Consider the following 27,956-nt stretch of genomic DNA (forward strand, 5'->3'; position numbering starts at 1 on the left):
CTTACACTGATTTTCAGATGTAAAGTCCACCCTTGCATTTTTTAATACTGTGCTTCATTATAGTATACAGATCTTTTGTGTATTTGCTGTATTTCATTTCCAAATATTTTGTTAAAAGTTTTTATATTTGTGTCATTCACCTGGTGGTTGTTTTTTTGTTTTCTCACAGTCTACCCAAACCCGATACTGTTCCAGTGTTGTTGTTGGGTTTTTTTTCAGCTTTATTGAAGTATAGTTGACAAATAAAATTGTAAAATATTTAAAATGTACTGTTGACCCTTGAACAACACATGTTTGAACTGCGTGGGTCCACTTACAGATTTTTTTCAATAAATATAGTACCTGTATTTTCATTTTACATATCTTTAACTAAGCGTGGGGAAAAGTTTGTGTTCAATTAGAGATCAGAATGCGTGGAATCAAAAGAACTAGGTTTTGAGTCCTGATTCTGTCCAATTCTATCCTGTTTCAGCTTCCTGTCCTTGGGTGAGTCATTTATCAATTCCTTTGTTTTTGAGGTAGAGATAGCAGTACGTGGATTTTTTACTGCATTGGGGGTTGGGGCCCCTAACCACCGTGTTGTTCAAGGGTCAACTGTACATCATGGTGATTTGACACAAGTATACAATGTGAAAGGATTCCTGCCATTTTTTTTCCTTGTGATGTCTTTGTCTAGCTTTGATAAAATAATTTATGATGCAGTTCCTCCTCTTTTATTGGTGGTTGTTTTGGTATTATTTCTTCTTTGAATGTATGTTAGAATTCCAAGAGTGAAGCTATCTGGTCCATGGCTTTTCTTTGTGGGAAGATTTTGAACTACAAATTCAATTTCTTTACTTGATATAGGCCTATTCAGATTTTCTGTCACTATTTCTACTTGAGTCTAGGTGTGTGTATTGCTAGGAATTGTCCATTTCAAATAAATTATTCAATATGTTGGCATAATATAGTTCATATGATTCCCTTATAGCTTTTAAAATCTCAGGTATGTGTGTAGTGATGGCTTTTTTTTTTTTTTTCCTTTTTTGGTAATTTGTGTATTCTGTTTTTCTTGGTTGGCCCTGCTTTGATTTTATCCATTTTCCTGATTTGTCAGAGAACCAACTTTTGGTTTTATTAATTTTTCTCTATTGGTTTTCTGGCTTTCTAGTTCATTGATTTCTGCTTTTTCTTAATATTTATTTTTTTCCTTTGATTTGATATGCTTGTCCTTTTCTAGCTTCCTGAAGTTGGAACTTAGTGATTTTAGATCTTCTTTTCGAATGTATTTAAAACTATAAATTTGACCCTAAAACTTCTTTGTGTGTATTCCATAAACTTTGATGTTCTATGTTTGTATTTATTTACTTTGAGATATTTTTACAATTTTTCTTCTGATTACTTCGATTTTTTCAAACTTCTTTTTTGTGATTTGAATTATGTGATTCCTTCTAGGATCCAAGGCAATTTTTTACGGTTAAATTCTTGAATTCCTATATAGTTAACATCTTTTCCCATTAAAATGACTTAGTATCCATTCATATTAGTAAAAACTTATATCTTGCTTTCATTGATACCCTGCAGCCAAAGATCACTAGGCACACAGTTGTAGTGGAACAGAGTTGAGTTACTGACTCATTGTAATGATGGAAACCACACGCCATGAGGAACCATGATGCATCTCAGTATAGGGTGACTTATTGTATGATTTGAAGCTTGCACTGGATGTTTGGGGGGGGAGGAAGTTCAGGAATCAGAGCTTTGGATTAATAGTATCAGGAAATAAATATAATTCTATGATTGGAATCATTTCTGGAATCATTCTTATCCAGAAAGCAGAAAGAATGGAACGGGGCTAAAAGGAGATCAAGAAGCAACCGTCAGTCATCTGTGGCAGAATACTGAGAGATTTGGTCATTTTTGTGGTTTGGATAATTTTCTTATATAATCCAGGTACAGACATAGAGTGGCCTCGGATTAGTCTCGTTGCATCACAGTCAGCAAGTAAACCTGTGTGATGCTGACTGTCTGTAAAATAGTTTATGTTCAGGAATTCCCTGGTGATCCAGTGGTTAGGACTCCATGCTTTCACTGCCAACGGCGCGGGTTCAATCCCTGGACAGGGAACTAAGATCCTGCAAGCCATGTGGCATGGCCAAAATAATAATCATAATAATTTATGTTCAACAGTAGAACAACACAGCCTTGCTGTGAGTGCCAGGCCAGCAGCTAGACACACCAAGGCCTATCTGGGACTATCCGTTCAGCTACCACTTTGCAGAGTGTGATTACTGCCTATGAGATGCCATTTCCAATGTTTTATGCAAGTGAACTCAGTACACATAGATTAATTCAGTAAACCCTCAGCAAATTCTATAAAGTAGACTTTTTTTCATATCTTTATAAAAAAGAAGTGAGGCAATAAATTTCAGTAAACTTCCAGAGGTCACAAAAGCTAGTAAATGACAAAAGATTGAATTCAAACCCACACCATTTGATCATTTGGCTCAGAGATCGTGCTTTTTTTTTTTTTTTTTTTTTTGGCCATGCAGCTTGCGGAATCCTGGTTCCCTGACCGGGGATCAAACCCGTGCCCCCTGCAGTGGAAGCACAGAGTCTTAACCACTGGACGGCCAGGCAAGTCCCTCAGAGATCATGCTCTTAATGCAGCTCTAATTTAGGAGCATCTCCTCTGTGCCAGGTGTTCTAAGTCAGAAGTTGGCAAAATTTTTCTGCAAAAGAGCCAGAGAGTAAATTTTCTCATCTTGGCAGTCTATATGGTCTCTGTCACAACTACTCAATTTTGCCTTTGTTCCCCTAATAGGCCACTATAAATATAATGTAAACACACCTGTAAACAAATATATGTGTTCCAATTAAATTTGACATACAAATACTGGTGGAGGGCTAGATTTGGCATGTGGGTCACATGGGATGCTGACCCTTGCTATAGTCTATAAACTAATTGTACTCAAAAGTAACCAAAGCACCCTAGGGTTTTGGTGTAGAGGCATGAAAGAGGAGGTCAAAGTGTCTTCTTCCTCCTGCTTGAGATCAGTGTGTTGTCTGTCTCCATGAATAAGACACAGGACAAAGAAAGTAACAAAATATTATGCACAGAATGATGTCAGCAAAAAGGTGGGCTAGAAAGCTCCAAGTTCTTGTTCCCCCACAGAAATATTGGCAGGGGGAGCAGGAACTGTCTGAGCCAACTTTGCAAAGCTCTGGAAAACAATCAAAGGTTTAGAGCAACCAAGTGAATGCCCAATCAAGAAAAAAACATCTTCACAAACGAACCTATCTACAAAACAGAAACAGACTCACAGACATAGAGAACAGACTTGTGGTTTGCTGAGGGGGAGAGGGGTGGGGGAAGGATGGAGTGGGAGTTTGGGGTTAGTAGATGCAAACTATTACATATAGAATGGATAAACAACAAGGACCTACTGTATAGCACAGCGAACTATATCCAATCTCCTGGGATAAACCATAATGGAAAAGAATATTTTTTAAAAAAAGAATGTATATATGTGTTAAAAAAATAAATGAAAAAGAAAAGAAAGAAGAAGCCATCTTCAAATAGTAGGAACATTTTATGCCTCTTTTATTCATCCTTTCCTGACCCTCTCCCTGGCATGGTGGTGCCCGTAGTATGGAAGCAATGGCAGCCTGGTTCCCAGTTCCCTCCCTGGAACCCAAAGGAGCAGAGCAGACCTTAACTGCAAATTATTATGCATCTCTGCTCTAACCTGTCTGGAGGACCCCTGAAGGACTGACACAGGCACTTGTCTCTGTTTCACCTAACTAGGAACCCCAGTGGGAAAAGCAGCCTGAATGGCTTATAAAGGTGACCACAGACCTGCAGATGACTGGGGCAAGAGAATGTGGGTAGAGACATACGACATACCATCTGAGGCCTGAGAAGATGGAGTGAAACTCTTCAGGAAATTAGGACATTTAAAAGCAGCTGTGGGGCTTCCCTCGTGGCACAGTGGTTAAGAATCCACCTGCTAAGGTGGGGAACACAGGTTCAAGTCCTGGTCCAGGAAGATCCCACATGCTGCGGAGCAACTAAGCCCCTTGCACCACAACTACTGAGCCTGTGCTCTACAGCCCGCGAGCCACAACTACTGAAGCCCGCGCACCTAGAGCCCGTGCTCTGCAACAAGAGAAGCCACCGCAATGAGAAGCCCGCTCAACGCAACGAAGACCCAACACAGCCAAAAAATAAAAACAAATAAATAAATAAATTTATAAAAAAATAAATGAAAGCAGCTGTGTGAGGGATGGTAGGGATAAATTGGGAGACTGGGACTGACATCTACACACTACTACATATAAAATAGATAACTAATAAGAACCTCCTGTATAGCACAGAGAACTCTACTCAATACTCTGTAACGACCTATAAGGGAAAAGAATCTAAAACAGAGTGGATATTGGGCTTCCCTGGTGGCGCAGTGGTTGAGAATCTGCCTGCTAATGCAGGGGACACCGGTTCGAGCCCTGGTCTGGGAGGATCCCACATGCCGCGGAGCAACTAGGCCCGTGAGCCACAACTACTGAGCCTGCGCATCTGGAGCCTGTGCTCCGCAACAAGAGAGGTCGCGATAGTGAGAGGCCCACGCACCATGATGAAGAGTGGCCCCCGCTTGCCACAACTAGAGAAAGCCCTCGCACAGAAACGAAGACCCAACACAGCAAAAGTAAATAAATAAATAAACTCCTACCCCCAACATCTAATAAATAAATAAATAAATAAATAAGAGTGGATATATGTATAACTGATTCACTTTGTTGTATAGCAGAAACTGACATATTATAAATCAACTATGCTCCGGGACTTCCCTGGCAGTCCAGTGGTTGAGACTCCACACTTCTACTGCAGGGATCATGGGTTCGATCTCTGGTCGGGGAACTAAGATCCCACCTGCTGCACGGTGTGGCAAAAAGTAATAAATAAATAAAGTAAATCAACCATATGCCAATAAAAAATTAATTTAAAAAAAAGCAGCGATGTACAGGGGAATTTAGAAGGCCATGTGCACACCCAGACAAGATGCACACTCTGAAAAAAGCTAAGACCTCAAAGTTCTCACCCCAGGTTCAGAGCAAGTCCAGCTAAGTGTTGAACGAGTGGCCCAGAGCAGATCCAAACTGCAAAGACCAGGAGTGCTCCTGACAGTCATGAAATACTGTCAAATGATCATACTAAGGGAGGTAAGTCAGACAGAGAAAGACAAATACCATATGCTATCACTTACATGTGGAATCTAAAAAAAAACAAAAAAAAAGTACAAATGAACTTATTTGCAAAACAGAAATAGACTCACTGATATAGAAAACAAACTTATGGGTGCCAAAGGGGAAAGCAGGAGAAGGGATAAACTAGGAGTTTGGGGTTGACATATACACACTACTATATACAAAATAGATAAACAACAAGGACCTACTGTATAGCACAGGGAACTATATTCAATATCTTGTAATGACCTATAACAAAAAAGAATCTGAAAAAGAATATATATATATATGTATATCTGAATCCCTTTTCTGTACACTTGAAACTAACACAACACTGTAAATCAACTATACTTCAATTTTAAAAAATAAAAATTTAAAATAAATTTTTAAAAATTTTTTTAATTTTAAAAAAGAAACACTGTCAAAACATTAAACACAAGCTAAAGAAACACAGACTTCAGTAATCACAGACAAGGAATGGTGTTTGCAACAACAGTTTGGAAAAGTCTCAAAACAGGCTACTGCAGATTTCTACAATTAAAAAAAAAAAACAAAACTACAAACCCTAGGTAAGGGAAAGAATTTAACTTCCAGAGTTATCACATTAAAACAGTCAAATCGGCACTTCCCTGGTGGCTCAGTGGTTAACAATCCGCCTGCCAATGCAGGGGACACGGGTTCGAGCCCTGGTCCAGGAAGATCCTACATGCCGCAGAGCAACTAAGCCCGCGAGCCACAACTACTGAGCCCCCGTGCCACAACTACTGAAGCCTGAGCACCTAGAGCCTGTGCTCTGCAACAAGAGAAGCCACCACAGTGAGAAGCCCGCACACCACAACGAAGAGTAGCCCCCACTTGCCATAACTAGAGAAAGCCCGCGTGCAGCAACAAAGACCCAACGCAGCCAAAACTAAATAAATAAATAAATTTTAAAAAATAAAATAAGTCAAATCCCCAATTTTTAACAACAAAAGAAAGAGGACATGCAAAGAAACCGAAAAACATGGCCCACTCAAGGAAACAAAATAAATTGACAGAAACTGTCCCTGAAGAAGTCAAGACATCAGACTTACTAGACAAAGAGTTTTTTTTAACAGAGGAAAGAAAAACGATGGAGAAAATCAATGACACCAAGTTTGGTTCTTTCAAAAGATCAACAAAACTGACAAACATTTAGCTAGATTGAGAGACGATGCAGACTACTAAAATTAAAAAATGGAAGAGGGAATGCTACTACTGATCTTACATTAAAAGGATTACAAGAGAATATCATGAATAATTTTACACAAGTAAATTGGGTAATTTAGATGAAATGGACAAATTCCTAGAAGTACACTATACACCAAAACTGAATCATGAAGAAATAGAAAAACTGAATAGACTTACAACTAGTAAGGAGAACAAATCATTAATCAAAAATCTCCCAACATAGAAAAGTCCAGGACCAGATGGTTTGACTGGTAAATTCTAGCAAGCATTTAAAGAAGAATTAACACCAATACTTCTCAAATTCTTCAAAAAAAATTTAGAAGGAGAGAATACTTCCTAACTTATTCACTGAGGCCAGCATTGCCCAGATTCCAAAGTCAGATAAAGACACCACAAGAAAAGAAAACTACAGACCAATATCTCTGATGAATATTGATTCAAAAATCCTCAAAAAAATTAGCAAACCAGGGACTGGTAGCACAGTGGTCAAGAATCTGCCTGCCAATGCAGGGGACATGGGTTCCGTCCCTGGTCTGGGAAGATCCCACATGCTGTGGAACAACTAAGCCCGTGAGCCACAACTAGTGAGCCTTCATGCCACAACTACTGAAGCCCATGCACCTAGAGCCCGTGGTCTGCAACAAGAGAAGCCACCGCAATGAGAAGCCTGCACACCTGAAACTAACACATTTTAAATCAACTATACTCCAATAAAAATTAATAAAATAAAATAAAAATTTGGTAAGGCATATTTGTCAAGGCTCCATATGTGACTACAGCCAGGCCCAGGCATGCTCTTCAGGTGTCCCTCACCAGCCCACACTGGTGACCCCTTCTTGAGGGGAACTTGGAAACCTTTTCAAGGGACGAATATGACAACTGGGGCTATGTGAGCCCACGACCAAGACAGGGATGCTCTCTCCAGACTCCAGGTCCAGCCAGGGCTGGTCACAGCCTGGGTGGGGGAACTTAGAAATGTTTTGGGGGACACCTCCAAGTACCAGGCCTGATCTGGGCTGTGGACAGGACCCGGGCATCCTCCCACAGCAGCTGGAGGGCCTCTCTGGCTGGCTCACTGGTGACTACAGAGAGACTTAGAAAATGTTTCAGGTAGTGGATTCAGCGAACAGGACCCACATGTGACTGTAGTTCTCCTGGTATAGGGACCTGACCTGGGGCCTTCCTCCCCTCAGGAAACATTTTCAGGAGGTACAGGTGGTGACTGGGTCCCGCTGAGGACAGCTGACTCCAAGAGCAACCTCCTCAGGCCTCGCTTGCAGCCCCCTAAGGATTCAGCCATCTGAGGACGACAGAAACTTTTTGGAGATTGGGATTGACATATATACACTAATATGCATAAAATAGATAACTAATGAGAACCTGCTGTGTAGCACAGGGGACTCTACTTAATGCTCTGTGGTGACCTAAATGGGAAGGAAGTCCAAAAAAGAGGGGATATATGTATACATATAGCTGATTCACTTCGTTGTACAGCAGAAATTAACACAACATTGTAAAGTAACTATACCCCAATAAAAAAGAAAAAAAAAAAGAAACTTTTTGGAAGGCCCACATGGGAATGAAGCCCCGACGGCATCTAACTGGAACCTCCTTCACCTGCCAGGGCCAGTACCACACCCTCACCCCAGGCAGAATTGGAACCGATTCCAGCAGCTACTTCAGATGACCAAGCATCTCCTGGGGACCCTGTCCATGGTACCTACCCCTGCACCCCACTGGTTGGCCTGGGATGGTCCCTGCCACTGGAGGGAGGCTTGCAAAGTTTCGGGGACGGGGGGAGTGTCCAAGAACAGGCCCCCAGTGTAACTGCAGTTGGACATTGGGTGCCCTCTCTCGGCCTCCCTGTCCCCTCTTCAGAAGGGAAAATTTTCTGGACGCACATCATGCAACAGTGCACCGCGCGATCCTGGCCCCAAGAGGGGGACCTAGAAAAATTCTCAGGAGGCACTCCACACAAGCGGGCACGAAGTGGGAATGCAGCCGAGTCCGGGGCTCCCTACCCCGGTCACCTGCAACACCTCGTCAGTCCTCGCTGATGGAGGGGACTTCCATGCGCCAGCCATGCAGTTCCCAGATGCCCCTCTCCTTTATACAGCAGAGGCAACCTCAGAGGAGCCCGTGTTCGGAGGCAGAGAGTGTCGCATCCCAGAAGACGGCGCTGCCGGCCTTACGGAACTCGCCCTTGGGCTCAGCAGTCGGATCCCACTTCAGTGGAGCTCCGGGGACTATATTTTTTTTTAAAAAAAGGCCACCAGGTGGCGCCCGACAACCAGCGCGACCTGGACGGACCTGGACTCCTAGACACCACCTCTCCTGGGTCTCACTCAAACAGTGTACCTCAGCTCAGCATCCGGGGTTGGCCTGGTGAGCCCGGGACACCGTCCACGGAACTCCCTGGACGACCGGGGCTAATCTCAGCCTCGAAAGGGGGACTTAGCCATTTTTTAGGAGGCACCCCCAATGACCCATCCCCACTTGGGACTGTGACGGGGCTGGGGGCTGTGACTCAGCCTTCTCCACGAGCCTCCAGCGCCATCTCAGTTCAGCCTCCCCCTCCCAAGAGGGCTTAAAAATATTTTGGGGGGGCTTCCCTGGTGGCGCAGTGGTTGAGAGTCCGCCTTCCGCCTGCCGATGCAGGGGACACAGGTTCGTGCCCCGGTCCGGGAAGATCCCACATGCCGCGGATCGGCTGGGCCCGTGAGCCATGGCCGTTGAGCCTGCGCATCTGGAGCCTGTGCTCCGCAACGGGAGAGGCCACAACAGTGAGAGGGCTGCGTACCGCAAAAAAAAAAAAAAAAAAAATATATATATATATATATATATATATATTTGGGGGAAGCACATCTGGTGACCCCTCCCCACGTGGGACTTCCCCCAAGCCCTGGACAACCTCGGAAGTGGTCCTTTACCCTCCTGGTCACTGCCTCTCTGCAGAGGAGGAGTTGGAAACATTTTCCAGAAGCATATGTGATGAATAGGGCCCACCTGTGACTATGGCTAGGCCCAGAACATCCTCCCTGGGGCCTCCCTGGATGGCTAGGACCAGGTGTCTCCTCCAAAGAGAGATTTAGAAAAATGAAGGGGCGGAGAAGCGCATCCACCAACTGGACCACACAGGTGTCTGCAGGTAGAAGTGGGGAGCCCTCTAAGCCCAGACCAGTGGTCCTCATCCAGAGGGGGACTTGGAAACTCTTTTGAGAGGCACGATGCCAACACATGACCACAGTCATGTCTGGGTACCTGTCCCCTTGGCTGACTTCCTGGCTCCAACTAGTTCCCACCAACAAAGGGGGAACCTCTGAAAATGGGACCCTTAAGCAGGACCATATAGCAGGCCTCTAGCCGCCCCCCTCAGCCTCCATGGCTGGCACAGCTGGTCCAGTATTCTAAAGGGGACTTATGTTTTTAGGGATTGTCTCCAGTGACCAGGCCTTAAGTGGGTCATTGGGTGCACCTGGGACACCCTCCCTGGTTGGCCCAGGCACATCCTCAATCCAGGCCCCAGACAGGCCATGGGCATTCCCACCCAGCCTGGGTTGGCCCTAGCCTAGTGAAGAGGACGTAGAGATCTTTTCAGAAGGTGATCTTAAAAGTTGGCACCCAAGCAGGACCACTATGGGCCAGTGTGCCCTGACCCAGCCTCTCTGCCAGCCTGGACCTGTGCCCCTGCTCAGGACAGAAGAATGCAATGATCTGGGCACAACACAATGACAGCCAGACGGTCACACTCCCCAGGACACACTGGTCCATCCAGTCCTGTCTACACCACCAGAGGGGACTAGACATGTTTTCAGTCATGCCACACAAGACCACTGGCATGCTAAGGTCCCCACACAGAACTCCCTGACTATCCCGGAGCCTGTCCACACTGGATCAGGACTTAGAAATGTATTAGGGGCATGTTTCTGCCAACAGGGACCCACACTGGATAGTAAGTGGGTTGCCATGCCCTCGGGCCTCCATCTCCAGCCCAGACCAGTCCTCCCCTCCACAAAAGGTCACATAAACTTTTCAGGAGGGGCTCTCAATGACCATGACCAAAGAGTGATAGCACCTGAGCCCGTGGCACACACAATGGGCCAGTAGGTCCAGCCCAGGTCATTGCCTCTTTGAATGGGGATGTGGGTGTTTTCAGGAGGCACCACCAGGTGCCATGGGTCCGATACCAGGACCTGTGCAGAACCGCAGGCTGGCTCAGGCACCCACCCTGAGTCTTTCTGGCTAGGCTGTGCCTGTGCCCACTACCAAGGACACCTTAGAGAGGTTTACAGGATGCGTCGGTGATAGGGCTCCACGCACAACTGAGGGAGGACCCAGGGCAACCTCCATGGGTCTCCTGGGATAATGCCCTGGATTTGGATACATTTTCAGAAGGCACATGGATGACCGGACACGAGATGCCACTCCTGGGGCACACTGCCTGGCCCAGCCTGATTCCTGCCACCAGAGGAATATTTACAAGCAGTTTTGGTGGGCACTTCCTACGACAGGACACGATGCAGGACAGCAGGCAGCCCTGGGGCACATGACCCAGACTATCCTAGTCAGCTCTGCTGCCTTCCCCTTCTGGAATAAAATTTTTAAAAGTCTGGGGATGGTAGTTCCCTGGTGGTGCAGTGGTTAGGACTTGGCACATTCACTGCCATGGCCCCAGGTTCAGTCCCTGGTCAGGAGAACTAAGATCCTGTAAGCCACACAGCATGGGTGATTGGACCCCATGCAGGATGGCAAATAGACTACGGTGCCCTCCTTGGGCCTCTCTGGTCTACCTCTCTAGGGGGAGACTTAGAAAACTTTTCAAGAGGCACATCTGCCACCTAGACCCCATCTGTGTTCTGCCCGGGGGTTGTGTCCAAGCCAGCCCAGGCTCATGCCTGTTCTCCCACCAAGGGGGATGTAGAAATATTTTCTGGAGGCACATCTGAGAATCAGGGGCCCGAGCATCCAAACACTGTTCTCTACATGGCCTACAGGTGGGCTTGACATGCCCTCCCAGACTCCAGACGCCTTCAAGGGAACCACACAAGACTGTATCAACTGAGGGCAAGTTACTTCCTTTCAACTCTAAACCTCAGGTTTCATCCCAAGGTCTCCTTTCTCTGTAACAGACTCCAGAACACACCAGAACCACGGTATACCAGGCTCTCTACCTGTCTCCTGGGAGGCCCAAAGCTCCAGCCCACCTGTCCAAGGCCCCACTTTGGGACCTGCCTCTAAGTCTTCCTCCACCCCAAGACGTCCCAGATTCCCCACCTTCAGGGCCCCAAAGTAGAGTATGGGAGGCCCTGGGGTATGTCTGGCTTCCAGGACCCAGGACAAGCCAGCACAAGCCTGCCCTTAGTGGCTTCTCAAAACAGCTGTGTCAGGGACTTCCCTGGCGGTCCAGTGGTTAGGACCCGGCGCTTTCACTACCGTGGCCCCGGGTTCAATCCCTGGTCTGGGAACTAAGATCTCACAAGCCGCAGGGCACGGCAAAAAACAAAACAAACAAAACAAAAATACAGCTGTGTCACAGCCCTAGTGGACGGAGGAGTGAAGCAGGAGTGGAGGACAGAGTGGTAGGTGAGGTGGGGTGTGAATCGTGTAGACTCTGGTGAGAGGATTCAAACCAGCAAGTGGTCTTCCTGCAAGGCCTTGGGTCAAGGGTTTGCTGACCTTTCTGGGTCATAAATTCCACTGCCTTCAAAAAAAAAAAAAAAAAAAACCCACGCTCAGTTACACCTTGACCTGAGTCTTTTCTTGGTAGTGGCATTTTAATGGCTTTCCTTGGTGGTAGCGGCAGCAGCAAGAGAAGGGGGAGAGTTTGCCCCGCCCCTGGAGGACCCGGCTCAGGCTCTGGGGGAATCTTGCCTCCACCAGGTCTAGCTGTCCTCTTCCCATTGGACTGAGGCCAAGAAGGTACGGATTTCCATGGGCTGTAGCGTGATGGTGGTGGAGAGCAGCCGGGAAGGAGAAGGATGGGGTGTGGGGCCTGGAGGTGGAGGGGAGAAGGAGTGAGGGACGTAGACTTCCTTTGCCTTAACACCCATATGCCACCCCACACCACCCCTGTGCTCCCTGTCCTGAACACAGACATACCACCTTAAATCCGCCCCCAGGGCCTCACTCGCAGACCCTTCAACTGCTTCCCAGGGCCTAGATACCACCCCCAGATCCCCAAATCCCTCCCCAGTGTCTGGTCACCATCCTCACACCCACAAGCCCCACCCCAAGGACCGTCAAGCCAACGCCTGCCTCTGGAACTAGACACCGACGGAGATTCTCAAATCTTGTTCTTGGGACTGCACTCCATTCTCAAACCCTCAAGAACTACCACTAATTTGCTGGACCCACCTCAGTCCCTTAAACCCCTAACCTAGATCTGAACACCGACCGACTCAGGCCCTCGAGCTCTATACCTGGACCTGGTCAACATTCCCACACCTCCCACCCGGCCCCCAGCTCCGGGCAGGCCCCCACCCGTGTTTGGTGTCCACTGGAGCCTGGAGGCGTGGGCCCGGAGCTGGTTGGCCGCCAGCGTGGTCTCCCGCAGGTCGGTGATGGTGAAGGCGGAGAACAGGTCCTGCGGGCAGTGGATGGGCCGGGCTGTGTTGGGACAAAGCTGGGGTTTCCCCTCCCGCCTCTCTCCTGTCTCCTTCCCACCTCTGCCCTCCTCACCGTCAAGTCCAAGGTCACCGGTGAGCTCAGGTTGCGGCCCGAGTCCTCCCCTACGGCGAACTGGTGCTCTAAGCGCAGCAGCAGCGTCTCCGGTCCCCAGCGGGCTAACGTTAGTAGATGCACGGAAGGCGGCAGCTCTCGCCGCAGCCCCGAAAACTGCGGGAGAGTGGCGCGGGGCTGAGCCACGAGGGGCGGGACTGAATGGCGGTCAGGAGGCGGAGACCCGGCGTGGAGGGACTGGCCTAGGCCGCGGTGAGGGGGCGAGGCTTACCGGGGAGTGGCGGGGCTCACCCAGGACTGAGCCAATGAGGGAACGGGGCGGTGTCAGGTTGGGGGCACAAAGGATTTGGTCTGAGACTGAGTTAGGACGGGGAGGAAGAGTGGAGAGACACGGCTGGAGGAGGTGAGTAGACGAGAGGGCCGGGCTGAGGCTGCCGGGGTGACGGGGCTGAGCTAAGGGGACTGGACTAGCATACGTCCTCCCCAGGACGGGTAGGGGCAGGCGAGGTGGGTCCCAGTTAAGCCTAGGTAAATCCGCCCTCAACCCCGCCCCTCCCCCGCAGGCTTCCTTCGGGTCCTCTTTCTGCCGGCCCCACCGCCCCTCACCTGCGTGCGAGGGGCGACCTCGAGGCGGTAGGGGGCGCCGCCACCTCGGGCCAGCACCACCTGCGGGGCCAGGACCTCCTTCTCCGCCTGTAATCGGTGCCCGGCGGCCGCGTTCCGGGCCTTCTCCAGCAGCACGAGGTGGCGCCCTCGCACCCAAAGCCCCGACCCCTCCTCCAGCAACGGCTCCCCTACTCCGCGTGCATCGTCTCTCAGCAGCCTTCTGTGCACCTGCGGGGAGAGTGGCCAGGAGAGGGTGAGGGTCCTTCTAGCCAATTTCTGGGCCAGAAATTGGGCAAAAGCATGTGGGAATTTCAAGAAAAATTGAAGATTGGGGTGGAACGGATGAGGACGAATGTCTGGCAGGGGGTCCCCAGTAGAAGTGGGGATCCGACCTAACAAGGTACTAGGACAGCGGGAGGTAAGGATCTAATGGGGGCGTGGATAGGGCAAATCAGGGCCTGGAGGGGAGGCTTGGGTAAGGGTTGGATAAAAGCACGGAGTAAACGTCTCACATAGGAATGGAGGGCTCCGCTTAGCGGGGACCACAAACGGAGGGGTGCACCTAGCAACAGAAACTGGCTTCAAGGTCCTGCAGGGGGCCAGGGAGGGAACTGGTAGGAGGACCCTGATTTAGATGTGGCTCGGACCACTCACCATGAGCTCTAAGGAGCCATCACTCAGGCTACTGCCCCCCTGGGAGCGGTCAGTCAACACAGTCAGCTGCATGTTCCCATCCTGGGGGGCAAGGGGTGAGTGAGGGGCTGCACTGCCGGCCAGCCCTGGCCCCCAGGCAGGCCCCACAAGGATGGTGGAGACTGCTGAGAACCGTTGGGAGATGTTAAGAATGAGAGATAACCCCTGCTCTGTAAAGGGGTGTCAGGAAGATGTGGGGAGCAGGATGGGGGATGGGTACCGTGATGTAAATGCGACTGTTAACTGGATAGTAGTTTCCCGCCACTGGCTCAGTCTGGTTCAGCTTCCAGGTGAGTCGATAATCCCGCCTGGGGTGGGGTGGGATTTGATCAGGCCCGGGGTCTGGCTCCCCTTCCCCGCTCACCCACTCCTCACTCCCCCTTCACCCTCTCCCTCCCACACTCATTAGGATCAGCAGGTGCCCCCACTGGCCCTGGGCCCCAAAAGACCACAGACCACCCCTCAGTGCCCCCAATCACCCCACCTCCTCTCCAGGATCTCCCGGCCATTGCTGTCAGTGTAGAAGAGTCCGTCTGTCTCCAGCACAGTGTCAAAGCGACTGATGACCTCCTTCCCCCAGCCATCACTATACCCAATGGGATGGCAAGGTGGTGAGCCTCACTTTAACTCCAGTCTGCCCTTCACTCAGCCCCCACTCCCAGCCTCCACCACTCACCCCACAGGTATTGGCCCCACCGTCCACTCCAGCTCCAGGTGCCGCTGTCCCGGGTACAGACGAACCACCTGGGAACACCAGGCTGAGAAGTTCTGGTGCACTTCCTGCACCAAGGCTGTCTGCAAGCACATGGGGGTGAAGGGCAGGTGTAAGCGTGCAGCTGAGCAGAGGTAAGCCCTGCAAATGTCCACCCCTGCTGTGAAGCTCATAAAGGCCTACATCAGGGTCAACCCCACTGATAGCTTGGGAGCCCCACCCACCTCCCCCACCTGCCTAGGTGTGATGCCCACACTTTGTACCGCAGTCATAGCCATGTAAATTTTGAGTTTGGCATACATGCTTGCTGCCCATCATTACCCTATCTCCCCTCCTTAGAACAGGATTCTAGCTTAGCACATGGCTACTGGGAATAGACTGTACTGTTTCGTCTTCCCTGAGGTTCTGAGTAGCTGCGTGACCATGTTTGGCTCTGTCAAAGTGGTGTGAACAATGTTCCTTGCCCCTTTCCCTCTTCCACTGGCTCAAATGCAAATGTGATGGCTGGAGCTTGAGCAGCCATCTTGGGCCATGAGGTGGAAGCTGAATGCTAAGGAGGGTAGAGCAATAAAATAGAAGACTAGGGCTTCCCTGGTGGCACAGTGGTTAAGAATCTGCCTGCCAATTCAGGGGACATGGGTTCGAGCCCCGGTCCAGGAAGATCCCACATGCCACAGAGCAACTAAGCCCGTGTGCCACAACTACTGAGCCTGTGTTCTAGAGCCCGCAAGCCACAACTACTGAGCCCGAGTGCCACAACTACTGAAGCCCGCGCGCCTAGAGTCCATGCTCCACAACAAGAGAAGCCGCCACAATGAGAAGCCTGCGCGCCGTAATGAAGAGTAGCCCCCCCCCGCAACTAGAGAAAAAGCCCGCACGCAGCAATGAAGACCCAAAGCAGCCAAAATTTTTTAAAAATTAAAAAATAAAAAACGATAGAAGACTAGATGACTACTGAACCATCCCACCTGCCCGGACTTTCCGTTAGATGGAAAGAAACTTCCATCTTGTTTTAGGCATGGTTAATTTGGGTAACCCTGTTACAGGAAGCAAAACTATATCCTCATACAGTGACCCAGGTATGCAGGTGTTCACCTCAAGGAGAATCATGTCAAATGTGAGGCTTTCCGTTACCTGCCCCATTCCCACCCTAAGAGGAAACGTCAACGAGAGGCCCCAGGAAACCCCACAAGCCTGAGCCCCTGTTCCCAGCCAGATGCACCCTCAAATATCCACCCTAAGTTAGAATCACCCAAGCCCTATCCAAGTGTGAACCTTTAAATGTCCACCCCAGATAAAATCCCCTCCTACCACAGATCCTTGGTGAAATCTGCAAGCAGTTACCCCTGGCTCTCCCTATCTGTTGGCCAAATGGGAGCATCCCACCTCCAATTTCAAAAGCTAAGTATAATCTTGACATTCACAACAGATGTGAATGCCTTTCTATGTGCTTCCATGGCGTGACTGTCACACAACCAGCCATGAATATCAACCCTGTGGGAGGATCCTCAAGTATTCCCCTCGGGTCTTAGCCTTCTTATTTGTTGGAGATGTAAATCCTCCCCTCACTGCACACGTGGCACACCACCCTCCACACACACACCCCTCACATGCCCCATCCCCAAGTGCCCACTCATCAGTCTTAACCCCTTACCTTCACAAGGTGGGTTTGAGCCCAGTGGCTCACAAGCAGTGGTTGCTGTCGGTTGGGTCTGAAGATGTAGGCACCTGAGACCTGGGAGCTTAGACTGTTGCCTGTACTGGCGTTGTACCTGGGGCCAGGGCAGGTGAGAGTCAGGCAAGGGACCCCAGCTCTGCTCACACCTGTTCCCTGACCTGGTGGTCCTCCCTCACCAGTAGAAGGCTTGGCGAACAGGCAGCCGGAGGTTCTGGTCCAGGTTCTCCAACTCCATCAAGAGCCCTGAGTCAGGGTCAAACCTAGCCCGGATGTACTGGGGAGAAATGGGTGGACAGACATTAATGACCATCGCTCCAGCCAACGGCAGCTTCATCCTTCCTGGGGCTCAGGAGGAAACCCTGGAATCACCCACCCTTCCCTCCTCTCTCTCTCTCACTCCTCACCTCTGACTCTTTTAGCAAATCTGAACAGCTCCACTTTCTACCTTACCCTCAATCTGACCACTTCTCACCACCTCAATGGCATTCCTGGGCTGCAGCCAACCCCTTCCTGATCTCCCACCTTCCATGCTCGCTCCCCAGTCTTTTCCCCCCATAACTGCCAAAAGGTGCCTGTAACACCAGAAGTGAGATCACAGCCCATCTGCTCGGGACCCAGGCTGCTTATGCAACTGACAGAGGAACCACAGTGCCAGGACCCACAAGATTTTTAGGGCCCATGGAAAGGTATAAATCTCTATTTCTTTTAGGTTCAGAAGAAAACCTGAATGAAATAATAATGAATATATTATATTGAATTCTGCATGGTTAATATTCATGTTAATATCCATACTATCATGAAATATAATTAACATATTTTTATGGAAGGAGGGACCCACAAAGGCCAAAGTGCTAGGACCCACAAGAGTCTTAATGCAACCCTGTTTCTCCCATGGTTCCTTCACAGTAAAAGCCAGAGTCCTCCCCTCAGCCTTCCCTTAAGGCTCACATGATCTGACCTATCACCTCCACCCCAACACCCTGTTTCAGCCACACTGAGTGTTCTTTGAACACCCAACACCTGCCTACTTGAGGGCTTTTGTGTCTGCTGCTCCCTACCTGACTGGATCCCTCTTCCCCCAAATGGCCACACAGCTCCCTCCCCCAAGTCTCTGACATGCCTCACTTAATTTGCAAAACCCTACCTCCATCAGCTCTGACATTTCTGTCAAGTGTCACCCATGATTACATTGGGTCCTCATAACAGCCCCAGGAGAGGACACTGAGGCTCAAAGGAAGACGGTCACTCACTTGAGGACACACAATGGGGGGCTGATGATGCTAGACCATGAACCTAAGACCCACTGACCCAGGGTCCATGTGGCTTACTGCCACATCTCAAATCTGTCACCCAGGAATGGAAGGGGATATGAATAGGGTCTCACCTCATTCTGGATGACCAAGACACGAGACCAGGGCTTCTGGGATCTGGGATGGTGGATGTGGGCCTGGGGGCTTTGGCCAGGCACCTGGGTTACTGAGTAGATGCTGAAGCCCAAGGCAGGCACTGAGGCTGAGAAAAGCAGCTCTTGACTGTCTGAGCTGGGAATCATCACCACCTCGGGTAAGGGAGGATGGAAACCAAGTCAAGAAGCTGTCGAGTACACATACAAAGCCACACCACACATACAGGGAGGGGTCAAACTTGAGGAAGGGAAAGAGTTTCAGGATGGGGAGAGGAAATTTAGGAGTTGGGCAGAAGGGATGCGAGTGTCAGAAATGCTGAGTTAAAGATTGCAAAGAGGGAATTTCCTGGCAGTCTAGTGGTTAGGACTCTGTGCTTCCACTGCAGAGGGCACATGGGTTCGATCTGTGATTGGGGAACGAAGATCCTGCAAGCTGCATGGCCAAAAAAAAAAAACGATTGCAAAGATTCATAAGGTGGGAAAAATCCACTAGGAGGGTGGAGCTACTGTGGGAAGTGGGAGAAGTGAGGGAGTAAATTCAGGAAGAGATCCTTGACACAGGGGAGGGAGGGAAAGACAGATTCTTGGGGGAGGAAGAGGTTAGTGGGAAGAGGCCTTCCAGGATGAGGGGAATATTCATAAACAGGAAATTTTTTCACGGGGAGATATTTAAAAGGGGAAGAGGGCTTCCCTGGTGGCGCAGTGGTTAAGAATCTGCCTGCCAATGCAGGGGACACGGGTTCAAGCCCTGGTCCGGGAAGATCCCACATGCTGCGGAGCAACTAAGCCCGTGTGCCACAACTACTGAGCCCGCGTGCCACAACTACTTTAGCCCACGCGCCTAGAGCCTGTGCTCCGCAACGAGAAACCACCACAATGAGAAGCCCCCACACCACAACAAAGAATAGCCCCCGCTCGCCGCAACTAGAGAAAGCCCACGTGCAGCAACAAAGACCCAACGCAGCCAAAAATAAATAAATAAAATACATTTTTAAAAAGGGGGGGGAAGATACTCATGAGAGGGGGTAATGTTCCCAAGGGGGTGTGATATTAAGGGGTAGAGGGGGAAGATATTCAGAAGAAGAGACAGTAATGGGCAGAAGGTATCCATGGAGGGGGAGGTATCCAAGAGAGGGAGGTATCCATGGAAGGAGAGATCCACGGAGGGAAATAAACCTGGGGGAAGTGTCCATGGGGCGAAGGGAGAAATGCCCATGGCGGGAGGTTTCCAAGGGGTTAGGTATTCATGGGTTGTGGTATTCAGGGAAAAATATTTGTCGAGTGGCCTTACATCGCTGGGCACAACTGTGCCACTGGGGTCCCTCACGAGAAAAACGTGTTTGCTGACAGGCAGCCGCACCATCCAATCCACCTTCCGCCCCAAGGGGTTATAAATGGTCACCTGGAACTGGGGTGGGAGGATCAGAGCAGGCATGGGTCACAATACGCCTTCTGCAAACCCACTCACCATGTGCAGCAACGTCCCTGGGTGATTCAAACCCCCAAGTGGTGCACTGGTCTCCGTCCTGCCGCAGCTTCACTGAGCCCCCAGTGATCTCGCCCCAGAGTGATTAGCAACCCGCTGAGGCCTCGAGAGCCCATCAGCCCCGCCTCCTTTCCGCGCTGCCGTCCCACCCACCACCCACGGGACGGTCCCCCGGCCCCGCCCCTCCCCGTCCAGGCCGCCTCACGCTCTCTGAGGTCTGGGTGAGCGGACAAACGCTGATGTTGAGCTTGCGACAGAACATGAAGTCCTCCTTGGAGCCACTGAGCCGCGCCAGCGCATTGCTCAAGAGAACCTGGGGAGGCGCGTAAAGTGAAAGGTATGCTCCGGCCTCCAAGCGCGTCTCCTCCTCGCCGCCCCGCCCCCAGCCTCGCCCCTGCCTTCTCCGCCCCTCCCATCCCAGGACCCGCCCCTCCTTCCACAAGCCCCGCCCCACGAGCCCTTCCAGACACCACTCCGCTGTTTTTGACCACGCCCGTACTGGCCCCGCCCCTTCTGCTCCAGGGCCTGCCCCTTCCTGTCTCCGCCTCTCCCAGGCTCCGCCCCCGCACCTCGCAGGGCCCCCAGCCTTCGGCAAGTTGGCGAGCGTAGTCATTGGCCACGTGCTGGCGGGAGGTGCCGCTGACCGCATCGTGGTGCTGGAGGACGGCCATCGCCTCATCTGCAGGCAGATGGTGAGCCGGGTGGGGTCTCCGCAGGACTCTCGGCCCCCGACCCCAAGGAGACGTGAAAAGTCATGTGCTGGCAGGCTGGGTTCTTAGGGGCTTTAAGAAGGGACTCGAAAAAAAAAAAAAAAGAAGGGACTCGAGGGGGCAGTGGAGGTCTGGAGTCCAGCTTCAGCCTCGCCCCCGTCCCCTCACCCGCTGGACACCTACTGAGGGGTGCACTGTCTCCGGAACCGTAGGGTCCCACGTTGGCTGCCGGACCTGCCAGCGCCTCCAGCTGGTTGCACACCTGTAGAGCAGGGGGTATGTTGGGGCACCAGGTCTGTCAGGACCCCTGAGCCACCCCCTTGAGCCTGGCGCCCACCTACCTGCAGGAAGTTGTAGCTGAGACGCTCATAGCGTTTGAGGGCAGGCCGGCTGGAAAAGTAACCGGTCCAGAACATGTGGGGGCCGTCGGCGTAAGGGAAGAAGTCATCCTCTTTCAGCGACCTGCAACGGCAGCAGCATTGAGGGAAGGGTCATGACCCACAGGGCATGCCACCCATCCCCAGGCTCCCCAGTCCCCCCAAATACCAGGTGAGGTTGGCCTTGTTCAGCTGCCAGAGATAACAGGCTGGAGTGGAGTAGAGAACATTGACGCGGCTCCCGTTGGCCTGTTGCTGCGGGGAGGTGTCAGTGTGTGAGCTCAGGAGCCCGGGGAGGGGGGGACCCACAAGTGTGCACAAACTTACTCACACACACACGTGCACACATTCATGCATCCAGTCGGTTCAGATTCTCTTAATACACAGTTTGAGTGCAAACCAATGGCCAAGTGTGAAAATGAATGTTGGCCGAAGCTAAATATTACCAGCCTGGAAAGAATTTCAGGGATGCAAGAATAAACCTGAGATTTTACTAAACTTTAAATAATTCCAATTTTACTATTTACAACTTTCATGGAAAAACTAAATATGACATTATAGGACAGGAATAACAACTCCTCAGCACTGTAAGGTTATTGCCAGATGACACAACTGTTATAATGAATGGAGGCTCACTTTCAACTGAGGGAGGTGGAGGAACAAGAAGGTGACCTCCGTGAGTTAAAGGATGTTTGTTCTGCTCGAGTTGTGTCCCCAGTGCCTCGTACACAGTAGGTGCTCAATAAACACTTGAATGACCTAGAGAATATTATACTTAGTGAAGTCAGAGAAAGACAGATACTATATGATATCACTTATATGTGGAATCTGAAAAATAATACAAATGAATCTATGTACAAAACAGAAACAGACTCACGGACATAGAGAACAAACTTATGGTTACCTAAGGGGAAAGGGAGGGGAGGAGAGATAAATTAGGAGTATAGGATTGACAGATATAATCTACTACACATAAAGTACATAAGCAACAAGGATTTACTGTATAACACAGGGAATTATATTCGACATCTTATAATAACCTATAATAGAAAATAACCTGAAAAATTATATATAACTGAATCACTTTGCTGCACACCTGAAACTAATACAATATTTGTAATACAATACGATATTGTAAATCAACTATAATTTTAAAAATAAAACAAACACTTGAGTGAATGAAGAGAAGTGCGTAGGACTACATGCCTTTATGTGCAAACACACATTTACACCCCTGAACACGCACTCATGTACAGATTTACATACACACACACTGTGTTCACTGAGCAAATGATCACTTGATTCTGCAGCATGCTCAGGACTGTGGACACAATTTACAACCAAAGGCTCGCCCTGCTCTCACGGTATTCACAGCCAAGTGCAGAGGAGAGAAACTGCACAGATAGTCAGCTGGTTACAGTCAGCCTAGATGTATCATCACAGGTATTTGTGGGGACTCCTGTGAGCACAGAGGAAAGAGCAAGAGCTCGGCTGGGGCCCGGTGAAGGCTTCCTAGAGAAGCAACACCAGTTGCAACTGGTGTCTTAAGCAGCAGCAGATTTTCAGCCCCAAATAATGATAATAAACAACCGTAATACTTATTATTTACCTGGCGCTGGTCTATGCAAATGAACTCATTAAACTTTCATCAATAGCCCTGTCAGCTGGGAACCACCATTATGCCCATTTCCTAGATAAGAAAATTGAGGCACTGACTGCTTAAGAACATTCCTCAAGGTCACAGAGCCAGTAAGTGGGAAAACCAGAATTTGAACCAAGGAACTCCATTTCCAGTAAAATGGAGTGTGTGAAGGAGCAGGCAGGAGAAAAACCAAAAGAGTGTGATCTTCTGGCAGCCCAGGAACATGGTATTTGCAGGAGGAAGTAGTCAAGGTGTTGAAGCCTCCTCAGGGACCAGGGGCTTGGGGAGGAGTGGGAAATGTCTTCTGGAAGGCCCTTGATTACGTTACTGAGAGCTGTTTTTGGTGAAACAGCGATGCAGGGAGCGCGTGGAAGGTGAGGACATTAAAGACTGTGCCAGGGCTTCCCTGGTGGCACAGTGGTTAAGAATCTGCCTGCCAATGCAGGGGACACAGGTTCGATCCCTGGTCCGGGAAGATCCCACATGCTGTGGAGTAGCTAAGCCCGTGCACCACAACTACTGAGCCTGAGCTCTAGAGCCTGCAAGCCACAACTACTGAGCCCATGTGCCACAACTACTGAAGCCTGCACGCCTAGAGCCCATGCTCCGCAGCAAGAGAAGCCACGACAATGAGAAGCCCGCGCACCGCAACAAGGAGTAGCCCCCACTCGCCGCAACTAGAGAAAGTCCGCGCACGGCAACGAAGACGCAACATAGCCAAAAATAAATTAATAAATAAATAAATTTTTTAAAAAACTAAAAATAAAAAAGACTGTGCCAGTAGACAACTCTGGGGATGAAATGATGGGGGAGGGGAGACGAGGTTCTGTGCTGATGGGAGAGTGAATGCCTGCCCACACAGCCACAGACCATTTACAGAGGCCACATCGATACATCCACGGTAGACAGAATAATGGCCACCAAAAGATGTCCATGTCCTAATCCCCAGAACCTGTGACTATGTTAGGTTACATGGCAAAAGGGAATTAAGCCTGCAGAATTAAGGCTGTTAATCAGCTGACCTTAAACTAGAGAGATTATCCTGGATTATCTAGTGTGCCCAATGTAATCACAAGGGTCTCTAAAAGTTGAAGAGGGAGGAGAAAGAAGTGAGAGTGAGAAAAAGAGATGTAACACCAGAGGCAGGGTCAGAGAGCTGCTGTGTGGCTGGCTTTGAAGATGGAGGAGGGGGCCGTGAGCCAAGGAAAGTGGGCAGCCTCTAGAAGCTGGACAAGGCAAGGAGACTTTTCCCTAGAGCTTTCAGAAGGAACGCAGCCTGCTGACATCTTGATTTTAGCCCAGTGAGACCCATGTCAGACTTGTGACCCACAGAACTGTAAGATAAAATGATTTCTGTCGTTTTAAGCCACTAAGTTTGTGGTAATTTGTTAAAGCAGCCATAGAAAACTAAGATAGCACCCATAGATAATGTACGTGACCCAAGGCCCAGGGATACAAGCACAGGTGCCCACGGGGTAGGCACACTCACCTGGGCATTGACCAGCTGGATGAGCTTGTCAAGGTTCTTGAACCACATGTTGGCATTCTCATACTGGAAGTCTGAGCCCATGGTCATCACAGTGTGGTTGGTGCGGTAGTGCTGGCCCTATAGGTGGGATGGGGGGGTGTCCTCAGGCCAGGGTGTCCTGGGCCACCCCTGTGGACAGCTGTGTCTCGATATATACGTGGTCAAGAATGTGGGCGCACAGAGGCATGGGGGGGGCAGGGGTGGAAGTGTGTCACGTGAGAGCAGAGGGACATAACAGAAAAATAGCCACAAGCTGTTGGGTAATTCTCTTGGGCTCACCACCCAGACGTGGGTACTGAGGCACCGTGCCATGCTGTCTCATGATCATGGTGGAGGTGTGCAGTGGTGAAGGGGTCCGCATTTCTAGTCAGGAACACACACAAATCCAGGAGGAGGGCATAGTGATGGTGAAAGGAACACTACCTTCCTCCGAAGATGGTGAGGAGGCGCTAGGGATTGCCTGGGCTGGTGGAAGGGCCCCGTGCATGTACACCAGAGGAACCGGTTCTGGGTACCAGGTTACCTGGGCAGTGGCCAACTGCAGGAAGTAATGGACCAGGTCCTTGGCGTTGTACTCAGGGCTGAGTGGGTCCTCCACAAAGGGCCTGTCGGCACACAGCGTGTCCCAGCACAGACCATCCGGTGGGTTGTAAATGTTGGGGAGCACACCTGTGGGCCGCACCAGGCTCAGGGGTGGCCCCACCCCCTAGACCTGCCAGGCCCCACAGGGGATGGACTTCAGAATTTGCGGGGCCCAGTGCAAAGTGCAAATGCTGGGCCCTTGTTCCTAAATTATTAAGAATTTCAAGACAATGACAGCTGGCTATAAAACCAAGCCCAGGGCCCTTCTGAGCGTGGGGGCGGCCCTCTCCCCACTCCACCCCCTTACTGGTGAAGAGGTCCGCGGCGGGGGGCTTCAGGCTGGCGCTGGCCCGCCACACCTGCTCCATTTCCATCTTCTCCTTCCGCGCGCTCTTGTCTTGATAATCCAGGCGTCCGAAGAAGAAACCGTCAAAACCCATCTGGAGGTGGGGCAGGATGAAGAGCGGGATGGGAGAGCAGGACAGGGCAGGATAAATAAGGGCCTAGCCCTCTCCTCACCAACCGCCACCCCTTCAGAGCACGGATAGAAAAACCAGGTCTAAAACCAGGGAGGCCCTCCAATTCATTTTGAACTTGGGGAGGGTCGGAAGTCCTGCGGGAGCGCCGGGAGGGAGCTGGTCCAACGCTAGAACCCACCTCCACCTTCCGCAGCCTAAGCACGGGAAGGAGGCGGGGTCATGGCACAGGTAATGAAGCCGGCTGCAAAACCGCAGGCCATCGCCTGCCACCCCACTTGGGGAGGAGCCAGGATCAGAGCAAACGGGGTGGGGTCGGGGAGGGGGGGAGGAGCCAGCTGGACATGAGGGTGCGGTGGTGGTGGGGGGCGGTCAGCCTAGGCTGGGGCAGAGAAGGGTCAAGGTCAGAGCAGAAAAGGAATGGGATTCACAGGTCACCCAAGAGGCAGGGTCTCAAGGGGCCAGAGGGCCAGGGGCAGGGCCTGGTGTGAGTGAACTTTCAGGGAAGGGAGGGGCGGGCTTGAGTGACCGGGGGAGGAGTCAGAGGGAATGAAGGGGCTGGCCCAAGAGGCCAGGAAAAGACCTGCGCAAACAGCGAGGCCTGCTCCCTAGAGTGGCCGAAGGGGTCGATGTGCCAGGCCACACGGGGGCGCCCGTCGCTGCCAAACGTGTCCTCCAGGAAGCGCAGCCCGAGTGTCATCTGGTCGATGATGGCTCCATAGTGGGTGGCCGCCTCATCGTTCATCACCCAGCCACCATTGGCAAACTCTAGGCGTCCTGTGCCGGGAGGGGCAAAGTCCAAGTCAGCTGTCAGGGCCAGGAGTGGGGCCTGGGTTGGTGATGCCGGGGACGAGAAGACCTGCCTGCATGCCCAGGCCTGAGAGGCGAAGAGGGGTCACTCCCAGGCCAGTGTAGAGAGATACTGAACAGAAGCCCTCCCGGCATGGCATGCTTTCCAGAGGATTCACTGGAGGTGGGGCCTTAGAGGACGCACAGGAGTTCTCCAAATACAGAGAAATTCCAGGCAGGTGCAGCCACATAGAGGCAGCACTTGGTATGATAAAAATCTCAGAAGCCAGAGTAGTAGAAACAGAAGCTGGGCTGGGTTTCCTCTTTTCACTTCCTTAGGGCAGCCTCACCCTGTCGCACCAGGTCCCGCACGATTTCCTGCGTTGCATTTGTCTGCTGTCGCCACCAACGGGAGAAGAAAGCGATTTCCACATAGATGAAGCGGCGGGTGGGCTCCGCCAGCAGGGAAGAGATGACCGAGTCTAGGATGTACTGCACGCCCGCGTGCTGGACATCATTCTTGACTATGGGAATAGGGGTCAGGCAGTCAGGGACCAGCAAGCCAAGGGGCATAATCCTAGACACAGGAGCCCAAGCTGGGTATTGCCCCCACCCTAATGTCCAGGGCTGAAAAAGAATTCGAGGGGCTCCGAGGGGCCGTGGGAGTCCTAGGGGTCAGTCCCCACCCTCTACTCACTGCCGTAGAAGTACTGGTCCACCGTCTTGAGCCAGCCCACGTCATCATGTGTGTGGGCCACCAGGTGCACATTCAGCATGTCCGGCTCCACCTTGGGGCATGTCTGCCCAGGGACCCCAAACACAACACACATACCCTGTCAGTAACCCCAAGGTTAAGAGGCAGGCTGCAGTGGGGCGTTGGGGAGGACATAAGGTGAGCCTTGATTTAGAGGCAAGTGACTCAGGTGGGGCCAGGCCCTCCCAGGGAGGACACACATAGTTGTGTCACAGATGCAACTCCCACCTGACACAACTTCTCAGAGCACCTCTCATTCACACCCTGTGGAAATAATAGTAGTAGCTAATGTTTATTAAGCATTTGCAAATACCAAGCAGTCAGCCTGCGGGGTGGGGGCGATATTATCTCCAGTTTTCAGATGAGAACACTGAGGATCAGAGAGGTGAAGGGACTTGGCCAAGATCACGCAGCCAGGAAGTGGAGGAGCCAAGCTAGAACTTCAGGCAGCTGACTCCCAGCTCTCCACCAGTCCTCGCCACACATACAGCTGCTCGCCCGCTCACGTCCAGCTACACAGGTAAATGCGCGCAAAGTCCAGAAGCAAGGGAAGCAGCCACAGACAGCCCCATTCTCAGACACGCACAGCCAGACTTCTCAATGACACAAAGCATTCACTCAGACCACACTGTCATATTAGCAACCATTCACTAGGCGCCCACAAAACAGACCCACCCACACCTCCGGACCCTACTGGAGGCTTCACTCTGGCTCTTGTACATTTCCGCTCGCTGGCCGCGCTCACCTGGTATCCCGCGGCCCAAGCGCTGGGCGTCGCCAGCAACAACAAAAAGAGAAAGGAGAGAGGCGGGAGCGGTGGCCACAGCGCCCAAGAGGTCGTCCGGGACCCCGCCGCGCCCCGGCCGCCGCCAGCGCGGACCCCCGAAGACCGCGCGTCAGCGGCCATGGTTCTAACGCCGCCGCCGCAGGCGCCGCAGGCGCCGCCACCTCCGCCTCCGCCTCCGCCTCCCGGGGGTTCCCGGGCCTGGCTGGGGCCGGGTAGACGCCCCGCCTCCAGAACCCGGCTTGGCCAATGGGCACCGGAGGGGCGGGGCTAGGGAGTGGCCCGGCGCGTCACGAGACCAAGGAAGTAGCTCTGGGTACCGCTGGGGACAATGCGGGCGCAAGGAGGCGCTGGGCGCGTCCCACTCTCGGGGTGCTGGTTCGGCCAGACGAGGCTTTAGCCTCTCGTGGCCTCTGTGTGGCCTCCATGTAGACTTCGAGTGCCCTTTTGTTCCCCCTGGGCGCAGAGGTCTCAGATTTTCCTACGGATGCTGTGTTTGCCTTGGAGGTAGAGTATATGCCTAGGATCCTAGGGTATTCCGTTTACTTTCTGGGCTAGGGTCCGCGAGGGACCTAGCTTGGCTAGGAACAGAGGTTAATGGGGGCTCTGTTCTGTCCTATGCAT

General features: G+C 51.2%; 1 protein-coding gene and 1 long non-coding RNA gene across 3 annotated transcripts; one reads left to right on the plus strand and one right to left on the minus strand.

Annotated features, from left to right (window-relative positions):
* Nucleotides 1-12,185: 12,185 nt before the first annotated feature.
* MAN2B1 (mannosidase alpha class 2B member 1) lies at nucleotides 12,186-27,488 on the minus strand. The gene is made up of 24 exons (XM_022558493.3): nucleotides 27,294-27,488; nucleotides 26,492-26,594; nucleotides 26,145-26,318; nucleotides 25,589-25,782; nucleotides 24,837-24,969; nucleotides 24,471-24,616; nucleotides 23,909-24,025; nucleotides 20,947-21,032; nucleotides 20,742-20,862; nucleotides 20,584-20,662; nucleotides 20,260-20,369; nucleotides 19,896-20,003; nucleotides 19,496-19,612; nucleotides 18,184-18,357; nucleotides 16,976-17,073; nucleotides 16,776-16,893; nucleotides 15,086-15,204; nucleotides 14,894-14,995; nucleotides 14,630-14,717; nucleotides 14,371-14,451; nucleotides 13,717-13,944; nucleotides 13,111-13,266; nucleotides 12,913-13,015; nucleotides 12,186-12,424 (listed from the first exon to the last, which is right to left on the minus strand). Exons 1-24 carry the CDS (start codon nucleotides 27,453-27,455, stop codon nucleotides 12,315-12,317), a joined length of 3,027 nt encoding a protein of 1,008 aa, XP_022414201.1. The 5' UTR covers nucleotides 27,456-27,488; the 3' UTR covers nucleotides 12,186-12,314.
* Nucleotides 13,373-16,062, plus strand: LOC115803103 (uncharacterized). Of its 2 annotated transcripts, none has more exons than XR_004023759.2 (3): nucleotides 13,373-13,513; nucleotides 13,674-15,255; nucleotides 15,752-16,062. It is a non-coding gene; the product is annotated as an uncharacterized LOC115803103 (long non-coding RNA). The 2 variants fall into 2 exon arrangements; XR_004023758.2 differs by having other exon boundaries at nucleotides 13,374-13,513; nucleotides 15,843-16,062.
* Nucleotides 27,489-27,956: the final 468 nt, after the last annotated feature.

This window comes from Delphinapterus leucas, unplaced genomic scaffold, assembly GCF_059928025.1.
Source record: "Delphinapterus leucas isolate spDelLeu-1000000601 "Yukka" unplaced genomic scaffold, BTC_Dleu_Yukka2 spDelLeu_asBTCV2_sq25, whole genome shotgun sequence".
Taxonomy (NCBI): Eukaryota; Metazoa; Chordata; class Mammalia; order Artiodactyla; family Monodontidae; genus Delphinapterus; species Delphinapterus leucas.

Excerpts from the sequence above, each read along its gene's own strand:
- MAN2B1 (XM_022558493.3), bottom strand. The coding sequence starts at position 27,455 with ATGGCCGCTGACGCGCGGTCTTCGGGGGTCCGCGCTGGCGGCGGCCGG. Across the intron at positions 24,970-25,588 it reads AGGCCTCGCTGTTTGCGCAG|ATGGGTTTTGACGGTTTCTT; the intron begins GTCTTTTCCTGG and ends CCCCACCTCCAG. Across the intron at positions 20,004-20,259 it reads AAGGCTGGGGGCCCTGCGAG|GTTCTCTTGAGCAATGCGCT; the intron begins GTGCGGGGGCGG and ends GCGCCTCCCCAG.